At 34.9% G+C, this 12,849-nt stretch overlaps 1 protein-coding gene across 6 annotated transcripts in view; it reads left to right on the top strand.

Annotated features, from left to right (window-relative positions):
- CCSER1 (coiled-coil serine rich protein 1) overlaps positions 1-12,849 on the top strand; it is a 1,292,599-nt gene that overhangs the window by 226,885 nt on the left and 1,052,865 nt on the right. For all 6 annotated transcript variants that reach the window (XM_044388078.3, XM_044388079.3, XM_057309745.1 and 3 more), the window contains one exon: positions 9,089-9,182. In XM_044388078.3, the coding sequence (XP_044244013.1) occupies positions 9,089-9,182 (94 nt within the window). The remainder of the gene's footprint in view (positions 1-9,088; positions 9,183-12,849) is intronic.

The following is a 12,849-nucleotide window of genomic DNA, read 5'->3' on the forward strand; positions in this document are numbered from 1 at the left end:
TCTGTATCACTCTTGGGGCCTTTTTACCTTATAGAACCCCCCTTAATATCTCCTGTAGGGCTGGTTTTGTGGTTACGAAACTGGTCAATGACTGGCAATTCTGGAACGTCTTTATTTCTCCATCAATTCTGAATGACAGCCTTGCTGGATAAAGGATCCTTGGCTGCATGTTTTTCTCTGAAAGAGCTTTAAAAATGCCCCCCCCCACCCTTTCTCTCATTCCAGGTCTGTGTAGACAGGTCTGTCCGGTACCTTTGCCTTGGTACGTGAGAGATTTCTTTGCCCTGGCTGCTTTCAATACTGTATCCTTGGATCTAATATCTGCGAATTGCACTATGACGTGATGTGGTGTAGGTTTGTCGTGGTTGAGCTTGGGAGGGGTCCTCTCTGCCTCTTGGACACGAATGTTTGTTTCCCTTGCTAGATTAGGGAAGTTTTCAGTTACAATTTGTTCAAATATCTCTTCTAGACCTCTGTTTTTCTCCACCCTCTCGGGGATGCCGATGATTCTGACATTGGATCGTTTCATTGAGTCAGTGATCTCCCCTAACCTACATTCGTGGGCGTGGATTTTTTTTAAGTCCAGATTCTATTTTCGCTTTTTCTTCTACTAACCCATCCTCCACGTTCTTCTGCCTCAGTGACCCTGGCCATCAGAGCCTCTAGTTTTGACTGCATTTGGCTCATAGAATTTTTAATTTCTTCCAGATTTGCTCTCATTTCCGCCCTTAGAGATTCTATATTCTCATTAACATTTTCGTTAATACTTTTTTCAAGTCTACACATCATCTTGACCATTGTTATTCTGAACTCCACTTCTGATAATTTGGTTATATCCATATCCATTAGTTCTGTGGCAGAGGCCACAGACTCATTGTCTTTTCTTTGCTGGGGGGGATTTCTCCTTCTCCTCATTCTGATGAGGAGAGGTTGCAGGGTTGTCCAGAGCCCAAATTATTGACCAGGACCCAGGCCGTGCGCCCTTGTTTTATAGGGATCTTAGGGATGAGGGGTTCTTGATTTTTCAGCCTGCCTTCTGGGGGAGGGGCCTGCCGCGCTGATACTCAGGCAACCCTGTTTGGGTAGAGTCTCCCTGTCCCCTGCAAGGGGGGATGGGGATGGGCACACTGTGAGCCGGACTTTCCAGGCTTTTGTTCTCTGGCAGCTTTCCCTGGCGGTTTGCTGTGCTTCTTCTGAGAGTCAGAGCAGCAGCGGCCGAATCTCAGCCTCTGTCTCAAAACAGATGGATCGCGGACCATTCTCCACTGATGTTCTGGCCACTTTAACTCCGTTACTGTTGGTGCTGCTCAACCCTGCAGCGTCCCGGGATGTGCGCCCCACACCCGGCGTCCCAGCCCTCACTTCCAGGGCCGGCCCATCTCTGTCCTTTGTGTTTCTAACACCGCCAGCCGCCAGCTGCCCCCGCGCTCCCAGAGCTCCTGGTCTTGGTCTGGTTCCAGTGAGTACACCAGAGTTCTGTGAGAAGTCTGGTGGCGTGCGCTCCCCGCTCACCGTCCCAGTCTGTTCTCTCGCGGGTGCCGTCCACGAGTCCGCCCGCTCCCCGGTGCAGGTGGCTACCGCTTCCTGGCTCCCGAACGCGGCGGCTCCCTCCCCCTTCCGTTTATCTTCTGATATCTGTGTGAGGTTTCCTGGCTCCCTTACCTCAATACTCAGCGCTGGAGATGTTCATTTGTAGAGATCCAGATGCATCTTCCTGTGTCTCAGGCTGGTTCCGTGGTGGTTCAGGCTGGTCTGGTACCTATCCAGCTCGACTCGGGGGACCGGCTGAAAAAGGGGTCCCCTACTCCTCTGCCATCTTCCCAACCTCTTGTCTCTCTCTGGTTTTATCTTGTTTTATTTTTCCCTCCCTTCCCCTATGATCCTCTGTTTTGTTTCTTAAATTCTACATATGAGTGAGATCATATGATAATTGTCTGTCTCTGATGACTTATTTCACTTAGCATAATACCCCCTAGTTCTATCCATGTCATGGCAAATGGCAAGATTTCATTTTCTGATGGCTGAGTAGTATTCCATTGTGTGTGTGTGTGTATACCATGTCTTCTTTTTTTAAAGAGTATTTTCTTTTTTTTTTATTATGCTCATTTAGCTGACATATAGTACATCATTAGTTTTTGATGTAGTGTTCAACGATTCATTAGTTGAATATAATGCCCAGTGCTCATCACCACACATGCCCTCCTTAATACCCATCACCTGGTTGCCCCATCCCCAACCCCCCCTCCCTTCTGTAGTCCATTTGTCTGTTGCTGGACATCTGGGCTTTTTCTGTAGTTTGCCTATTGTGGACATTGGTGCTATAAACACTGGGGTGCAGGTGCCCCTTCAGATCACTACATTTGTATCTTTGGGGTAAGTACCTAGTAGTGCAATTGCTGGGTCGTAGGGTAGCTCTATTTTCAACTTTTTGAGGAACTTCCAAACTGTTTTCCAAAGTGGCTGCACCAGCTTGCATTCCCACCAACAGCAGGCACATGATAATTAAAACACACTATTCTTCTTTGCACATATTTATAATAACAATATATTATTTTAATGAATAACATAAGATCATTCATATTTGCAAAATATATGTTTTTGGACTTGTGGGAAGTCTTATGAATATGGGGTGATAGAATTAAGACATATTTCTGAAAATATTTATTAAAAATATATTTTGAGCTACATAAAACTGTACAGAAAATTAGTACCTAGCAAAGAGCAAGCTGTGTTTGGAAATATTTCACAGCTGCCATGTTGAAAGATGAAGGTAATTCTATTATAATGATTGAGTATGCTTTCTTTATGCAATCAGGAAATCAAAATCAAATAACTATCTCCAAAGCAGTAGTTATAAAATATTGTTGTGTTAATTTCTCTCCAAAAAGTAGCAGTGAAATCATATCATTAAAAAATATTTCCATGTATTGGTGTATTTTCTTTTCTTTTCCACGGCATATATAGGTACTCAGGTCTTATCAAGTTAAATGTACCCAGCCTATTCTGATGCCTGTTTTTGATGATGTGTGTACCTTTCCACTTTTACACTTCTCATTTTTTATAATTTGTATGATTTATCTTTTTGGGGTAATATGAATTATTTAAAGACACTTGCCAAGTTAGTGGACCTTATCATTTTTACCAGGTAAAGGCAAGTATAATCAATTGTAAGGCAAATCTCAGAATGTGTTTTTAGGATCACACAGGAAAGTTTGACTGTGGGTCTCCTAGAATAGCTACATCATACATTTTTGATAATAAAATAGTATTTTCAAAAAGATAATATTTTATTTGGGGTTATTCTGTGAAAACTCCTATGATTAGACTATTGGAGAATGATATGTATATCCTAGCAGTCCCTGATTATAATGTAGAATGATTAAAAGAAGAATGCAGACCAGATTGACTACCTCTTATTACTTTGAATAGTTATCTCTTCACTTTTAGATCAAGTAATGATCAGAGCATTTGTACTATGTCAACTGCATATTTTATAAACAACTATGTAAGTCCAGACCAGGATGACATACGTTGTCTTTTAGATAAGTTAAGCCTATTTGGATAATCCTTTGACTAAAATAGAGCAATATAAATATGCAATTAATAACATCTTTATAACGTCACAATTAAAGAATTATTTAATAATTTAATAACATCCTTTGATGGAATTCCTTCTTTTTAAAGCAATGCGTACTTGTATGGTGACATGTCTCAGCTTCCTTTATTTTTAGTAGGGTCATAAATATTATCTTTATTGCAATAAAGAAACAATGCTAAAGGTTATTTTAGAATGGGTGTTTGGAATGGTTACATATTAATGGAGTGATCAGAGCTTGTTTTATCAACTTAGTATCTCCAGAAATTCAATTTTATTATTTTAGCCAATGGCAACCAGGCTCTGGAGAATTGCTTTACACTAACCAAACACAGGAGATTGATTCATTAAAAAAAAAATACTTTATTTATAAAAAATGGTATTTCTTTACTGGAATACAGTTAACTGTAAGATCTGTGAAGGAAGAAAACATGCACTATTAGGTTTATTGTTATATCCCTAGGGTTTAGAAGATTAATTTTTAAATTACTACATTAATAACTTTTTAGTTTACTTTTAATTGGTCTAAGTCATTTGGGAGATTACATGAGTAATCAGTGTTACTGATAGATTTTTAAATGTCTACTTAGAGAATACTTAGTTGTAATTGTACTTGATTTAATATCCAGTTTATTAATACTATGAATTTAGTAAATAATTAGGATTTCATTACAATTAAACAACCAACTCTTTTCAAAATACCCACACAAATGTTACATACCAATAAATTAGAATATGGATTAAAATAAATTTTCCATGACCTTTAAATATTGGTTCAAATTTTATATAATCAAAATCTTCCTAAAGTGTTATTAAAATACCAAATCTAACATGACAATTTATCTTAAATGCTTTAGCCACTTTTAAAGAAAAAAAATATGCATATTATAATAATCCCAAAGCCTATCATATTCTTACCTTAAAACTGGTTACTAATATGCTGATGCTAGGAATTTACATTTCTTTTTATCTTTCTTCTTCTTATACTTTGCTGATGTGGAAATTTTCATGTTTCCCTAGGATTTCAAAGATATCTGAGACTATTTCAAAGCTTTCTGAGACTTTCCTAAGATATAGTAACCATGCTAGAATTAAAAGAATAAGAAAGTCATCTCTTAAACTTGCACATTCTGGGTTTTTAATTAGAAAGTTTTTTGTCTACTCGTTGGAATTTGCTATACATTCAGAGATAATTCAAACTGAGGATACTGGCCATCAGGTTGGACTTCTTCTTACAATTAAAATCTACTTGTTATATGCCCTCATACCTTATTTATTTAAGTTCAAGCCTAGCTTTTAATTTTGTGGGCAATACTGGTGTTTCCTCACAAAACGATTTGTTTTTTTAAGTCCAAATTGCTTGTGTTACAAAACAGTTTAGTTTCCCTGTTGTTATGATATATAGGTCTGCTGTATGCATGTTATTAAAAACTCATGCACTTTCATTATTACATCTTTATTATGTAGAGCTATCTTTTTATCTTCTAGGAGATGAGAGACTTTTTCTGCTTAGTTACCGCTTCTAGATATTCCACTAATTTATCAAATGTTTGAAACACACAGTTGTGCCCTGTTAGATACAGGATATGATCATTAGTGTTAATTAACTGCTGGACTCCTTTTCCACTTGGTTATTATGTGTGACCCATCAAAATTGATCAATATTTTCTATTACTGGTACAGAATTACTTTGATGCTCCTACTTTGATGTTTATAGGGCTCTCCTTACACAAATAGAAAGAAATACATGTCATCTTATTATAAGCATACATATAGTTAGAAAAACAAAATACCTATATATTAACTATTTATTGGAAAACAATAGAAATTAAAGAAATTTTTCCCTCTATGTGTTTTGTGTGTGTGTGTGTGTGTGTGTGTGTGTGTATGAGCACCTCTTTATTTTTTTTGTTTCAAGTTTTTATTTAAATTCCAGTTGGTTAACATATAATAATATTAGTTTCAATAGTAGAATTTAGTGATTCATCACTTACGTATGACACCCAGTACGAGAGCCTCTTTATATCTTTCATGTCAACATTTCTAGTTGAGTAGTATGAACTCTCAGCCTCCAACAGACTCAAGCTGTTTAATTTAGTCAGAATTTGTCTTTCTCATGTTCGTATGTCAGAGATTAGCCAGGGAAAGCCATTTAGGCTTCCTCAGCTTTTCAAACCTGCCTCAGATTTTTTTTTTTTTTTTTTTTTTAAGGATGAAACTTGTTTTCTGGTCACAAAAGGATGACACAGACACATTTTTTTTTTTTCTTGCTTTTTTACCCTTCCCCCAAGGAGCCCTGGTCTTTTTTGTTGGTGAATATTGGGCAGCAGGTGTCTGGATTGCCCATAAGTGCTGGCTGAGGCCAAACGTACTGTTACTGCTATTGGTCTCTTTTAAAAAGAGATCTGGAAAAGGTATTATTTTGAAGTTTGGTTCATATTGATTTTTTTCTGTAACATACGTTGGTGCATTTTGTCTCCTTTTATTATGAGGTTTTACCAGATTCAAAGACTCCACTATACTAACAGGAAAGTGCTTTGTAAGCAAGATATCAAAACAATTAGGATTAGTAGATTTAAGAGCACTTCATCTAGATTGGTGGTCAGTGGACCCAACCTAATCCAAATGTCAAGGGTCACCTGCAAAATGAGAATAAAATTGAAACAGTACAGTAAGTTTTCCAAATTTAATTTGTTCAGTTTCTTGGTGTTACCTTCTTAAATTAAATGTAGGAATATCAGTGGCAGGATTTTTAAATATTTCCTTGTTAAAAAAAAACCTTTTTTTAAAATTTATTTTTTCAAGCTTTTTTTTTTGGATGTATTAATGTAAAAATTCAAAATTCAACCTTGAAAAGATCATGAATGCCTTTGGACTTCTGGAATTTTTAGAACCAAGAACCAGAAGACTTGCTACTATGACATTTTATTTTTCAAGTGAACTTAGACTGGTCTTAATGAAATCCAAGGCCTCTGTGATGATGTCATTTTACATCTTGTAATATCTATCACCAAACAGAAACTTGTCTCATTTGTGCAAAAGGGTTGTGATCAGCAAATTTGGTTAAGATGCCTGTCTTGGATCGTCTACTAAAGGCAGGGGATTTGACTCATGTAAGAACCTGGTACCACCATAGTGAGGTGGATTGGGCAGGGTGGTTTCAAACAGAAGAGGGAAATGCTGTGTTGAAAACCATAGAATCCTATAATGAAAAAGATGTCCTTAGTGGGCATAACAAAAAAGGTTATAACCATCTTCCAGGTACTCATTTATTTCCTTTCTTCCTTTGTTTCAACCTTCATTGCTTTCTAAATGGTGTTGACTGTATTAGTTTGCTGGGGGTGCCATAACAAAATACCACAGAGTGGGTGGCTTAAACAATAGAAATTTATTTTCTTATAGTTCTGGAAGTTGGAAGTCCAAGATTACAGTCTAGGCAGACTTGATTTCTCCTGAATCCTCCTTTGCTTGCAAATGGCTGCCTGCTTGCTGTGTCCCCACATCATCTTCCCTCTGTCCCTGTTGGCAGTGTCCTAGTATCCTCTTCTTATAAGAACACTAGTCTTATTGGATTGGGACCCACCCATGCAACTTTATTTAAATATAATTTCTTCCTTAAAGGGCTTCTTTCCACACATGTCACATTCTAAGGTACTGGGGGTTAGGACTTCAACATATGAATTCTAGATAAAAACAAGAATATAATCTTGGTCAATGAAATTCTAAATATAAGACTAAAATTACTTAGACTAATTTGAAACTGGATAAAGTGCTACATTTTCACTATAAAACTTTTTTTTTAAACCAAAATATTCTCGATTTCCAGATTAAGATTCTCTCATTTGGATAGCACTTAGTAGACACTAAAAATAGTGTCTTTACCAAATTTCCTTTTTCTAAACTCTTTCTTTTTCCTGTTCAACTTGAATTATGCTTCTTTTCTTGCTTTAATATTCTATTTTGCATTTTTGAAGATGGCAGCTTATCTTTTGTTGCCTATATTTTATAACTTCTTTTGATGCTATGTAAATACACAACTTATTCCCCGTAGGTTATTCCTGCCACAGTATGTCATAAAACTGCCAGTAACAGTTGACTTTTTTTATAGTTCAAATTACTAGTTACCTTGTAATTAATACAGATACAATATAATATAATACAATGAGATAATGACTACTTGTAACTTTCATTGGTAGAGAGAATCCCCTAGATTTGGGGATATTTTTCACCTTTGAAACTATTGTGTTCTATTCACGGATACCATATGATTCTAAAGTTTAGTAATGTTTAATTCTATTTTTCTTTTTTTTACCGTGAGAATAATTTATTTAAAAGTCACAGTGTCCTTACTTTCTTTTTTTTCCCCCCACAGTGTCCTTACATGGTCCCTAGAACTAAGGCGTTCAGATTCCATTTGACAATATCACTGGGCTTTTTTAAAGATTTTTTATTTATTTATTTGACAGAGATAGAGACAGCCAGCGAGAGAGGGAACACAAGCAGGGGGAGTGGGAGAGGAAGAAGCAGGCTCATAGAGGAGGAGCCTGACGTGGGGCTCGAACCCGGAACGCCGGGATCACGCCCTGAGCCGAAGGCAGACGCTTTAACCGCTGTGCCACCCAGGCGCCCCCACTGGGCTTTTTTTAAATGAATATTTAGTTCTTTAAACTTAAATGATTATGGTAACATTCACATCAATAGAAAAAGTGGTCTAAGATGTAGTGTCAGTTACTACATGTAGCATCATGTACATTTGTATAAAAGTACAAAAAGTGTCTTGTTACTTCAATCTAGTCTCTAAAAGTTAAATTATTGCTTTTTTAAAATATAGTCACCACCTATCTATATACACAAATACACTAATTAGGACCTTATTCCTCCCTCAAGAATTCCTACCGCTGCATATCACTGTTTCCCCTCAAGACTTCTCAATATCCCTTCTGGTTTATTTTGCTATTTGCCCTCTGAAAGGAAGGAAAGGAAAGAAAAGAAAGGACAGGAGAGGGGAGGAGGGGGGAGGGGAGGGGAGGGGAGAAAAAATGTAATCTAGCTCTGATGTTTATGGCATTATGAAAGTCAGTAATTAATTTTTAATCTAATTGATGTTTATTTCTTCTGTTCATCATTCCTAATCTTAAGCAAATGATTGGGAAATGGTAACTGGATCTTTGCTTTTAAGTATGGTCTAAATTAATATCTCACAGCTGTCACTGTATACAAAATTTGTTTGAGAATTCATTAAATGTGTCAGAAGAATATTGTCCAGATTTGAAAGATAAATATTAAAAAAAGTTTCAGTTCACAGACTTCTATACATTTGAAAAAAACCCTTATATCCTCTTTAGCTGTTTTAGTGGAAGTTAAGATTTTTATAATAAGTCTTAGAATATTTTATTGAGCAGATAATGTTAAAGTTCATGGCATCTGTATGTGGATACTTCCTCAATTTCTCAGTGGTTTGGTTTCTAACTATTGATTTTACTTTTTCTACAGGATGTTTTGAATAATTTGGGATCTTGTGAACTGGATGAAGATGATCTAATGCTTGATTTAGAATTTTTAGAAGAACAGAATCTTCATCCTTCTGGTAAGTGTTAAATAAATGCACAATATCATACAACTCTGATCCTAATCATTTATCAATTCATTGATAAACTTTATATTGTTTAGGATGCATTCAGTCTTTTCCATCTCCAGTTTGTATATCATATGTGCAAGGCACATGCTAGGTACCATTGACACATGATTCTGGTGATCTTAAAATCTGTTATGGAAATACAAATCCAGTTGGAAGACAATTATAAAATAGGAAAAAAAAAAAAACCTATAAAGGGATTTCAAAGAAGGAAATTGCAATTTAATACATAGTGGAAAAGTTAATATTTCTCTTTTTGAGGGAAGAAAAAACCATTACAATCCCATTTTTCATTTATTTTACATAACCAAATGGAGGTTTTGTAGATCAACGTTTACTCTTCAAAATCTTAACTGCTTTAATAATAGCTGCATAGGTTAATGTTGATGCAATAAGGTTGACCTCAAAATTAATAATTGCCAATAACAACCACAAACACATAATCATAAACACATATTTATAGTATGAGATAAGTAAATTCTTGTTGAATGAATGAAGAAGGAAGCCCATTATATTTGTAATAGTTTAAATTTATATTAAAGCATAAATCATCATATCTTCAAATACCTAAGTTACTACTGTTAAAGTAGGTTATAGGGATTAATTGTTTATTCATATTTAGATATTTGGGTACCAAGACAAGCTGTTTTTTGTTTGTTTTGCTTATAACATCTTTAACATAGTCATTTTCAAATTGGAGTAGAAATAATATCAGGGTGCTTGGGTTTCTCAGTTGGTTAAGTGTCCAACTCTTGAGTTTGGCTCTGGTCATGATCTCAGGGTCATGGGTTCGAGCTGCGCATCAGGCTCCATGCTGGTTGTGGAGCCTGCTTAAGATTCTCTCTCTCCTTCTCCCCCCTGACACTCTCTTTTTTTCTCTCTTTCTCTCAAGAAAAAAAAAAAAAATTAAACTGCAGCTTTAAAATCTTAGCCTTTCTGCTGCACATATTTAAGAAAATCAACCTGTTGGATTTTAGCGTCCGTATTTTTAACTTTTAAGAATTAGACATAATCTCTAAGGTTATTTCCCGTTCTAATATTTTATAATGATCTTTTATGCAGTATTTTTATATTATATATAATATCACATTAAAAATTGTCAAAAGAAGGTAGTGTTTATATTTTACATTTTACAATGTTTATATTGTATTACTCTTATTGTAGGCTAATCTCTAAAGAAGCTACTTTAAAATTTTTTCTGGTTGAATACAAATTTAGGACAATCATTTTTTAAAACATTCTTGCTGCAGTTGATTTGACAGATAGTCTTTTAAAAATGCAGACTTATCTCCCTTTTATACAGATACATTATACAATTTTGTCATTCATGTGTATTTATCTTAGAAAAATTACGTATAGTGAGAATGTACACCCTTTTGGAGGGAAATTGTCAATATTTAGCAAAACTATACATGCATTTACCTTTAGATTCAAATATCCAACCTCTAGAAATTTAATCCTAAAATACTGGAATCAGAAAATAATGTCAGCAAATAACTATTCATTGCAAAATATTTTTAATAACAAAATATTGGAAGCAACTCAAATGTTCTTCAATAGGACATTTGTTGAATATACAATGGTATAATGAGCAGTTATTAAAAGAATAATGAAGATGTCTGTATGTGCCCTGGCATGGCTGTAAGGGTATGTTGTTGATGGAGAACTTGCAATTTTGGATTAGACCGGCAATACCTAAATCCACTGATCACTAACATCACTAAAATTGTAACAACTAGACATTTTCCCCTCTTAATGCAATGCCTAGAGAAGCACACAGCACCACCACTCCTGCCTACAAGTACTTAGATCTGTTCAGTTCTCTTGATTAAATTGTAGATTTTACAGGAAATATTGGGATGAGGAGAGAGGGAATCCAGCAACCAAATATAGAATGTGAGGAATTTTACAGGATAATGGTCTGGTTCCTTAAACAAATAAATGGCATGATGATAAGTGGAGGGATATTGTAGATTAAAAGAGGCAAATGCAGTGTGACATCTTTGTTGGCACACTTACTGAACGACTTAAAACACTATAAAAATGGAGAAATTTGAAAAATGACTAAATTATTACAGAGTTATTTATTTTGTTGGGTATCGAATATTTTTGTTTTGTTTTTTAAAGAAAACTTTAGAGGGGTGCCTGGGTGGCTCAGTCGTTAAGCGTCTGCCTTTGGCTCAGGGCATGATCCTGGTGTTCTGGGATCGAGCCTCGCATCAGACTCCTCCGCCGGGAGCCTGCTTCTTCCTCTCCCACTCCCCCTGCTTGTGTTCCCTCTCTCGCTGGCTGTCTCTATCTGTCAAATAAATAAATAAATAAATAAATAAATAAATAAATAAAATCTTAAAAAAAAAAAAAAGAAAGAAAACTTTAGAGAGAGGCATGTGGTTGAAACAATATGATAAACGAGATTTACTTTACCAAGAAGTCTGGAAGAGGGAATAGATGAAACAAAACTGGAAAGTTGTTGAAAATTTTCAAAGCTGAGCAATAGGTGTTTGAAGTGAAAGATTCATGCATTAATTGTAATATGTCCTGGTTTTTGCATTTTTAAAGATTTTCACAATAAAAATAAAACCAAGTAATAATTTAAAAGAATTGTAGATAATGTAGCAATCTCAGTTATGTTTGGTAGGCCATCATGATGAAGAGCAAAGGGTGACTTAAAAATATAAAGACTTAGCTCAATTTATCTGGGAACAAAAACAACCATTTTTTAACTTTAATTTCATTTTTTATAAAGTAATGAGTGCTATGTTCTTCATTAGTTTATTATAAGGAAAAAGATGATATACTAAAAACTATAAATCTCCCAAGTCTACTTCAGGATGTAGGTAGCTTGGTTGAAGCCAAGCCGGAAGACCTCTTGAATCAACTGAGTTAAACAAATTTTTCATGAGGTAAATGATCTCACTTTGCTTACCTGAAGTACAATTCTGATAAATGAAATATTCCTTAGAGTGACTTGGGTTTGTTTAATGTTACTTAATAAAATGTCTTTTGAAAACCTATTTCACTTTGGATGACACATCATAGGGTTTAAAAAAAGTCACAACTATCTGTTTATGCACATTAGCTCAGAAAGAAGAATTTCTGGTTGAATAGGTTTTATGCAATTTATATTTTTATTAAGCAACATAATTAAAGGTCTTCTCAAAATATAAGAAGCTCATTATTGATAATTGATATTGATAAAAAGCTCATTAATGCTAGCCATTTTAAAATGATGATTTAAATAAAAGTGATTTTCAAAAGTCTGAGAACTAAAATAATGGTACCATTAAATTCTATTACTTACATTACTAAAAATCATTGGAGGGTTTAAAAAAAGTTTGTTAGGGTAAAATATTTCAATTTTTGGTTCTGGAGTCTTATTAAGGCAAAGATTCATAGCAATTTATAGTAAGGCTTAATATAATGGCCAAGGTGATTTTTGTAAAAGCCCAGAGAAATATTTTTGTTTTGAAAATATTTAGTCATATATTTCTAGTAATTGTCATATGTGACATTTATAAATTTTATTCAGTTTAACATACAATTATTAATGGTTTAATCTGCAAAGACTGGAGAAATAACCATGTATAGAAGGTGTAGAATTTCTGCTGTCCTTTTTACT

Source organism: Ursus arctos, unplaced genomic scaffold, assembly GCF_023065955.2.
Source record: "Ursus arctos isolate Adak ecotype North America unplaced genomic scaffold, UrsArc2.0 scaffold_9, whole genome shotgun sequence".
NCBI lineage: Eukaryota > Metazoa > Chordata > Mammalia > Carnivora > Ursidae > Ursus > Ursus arctos.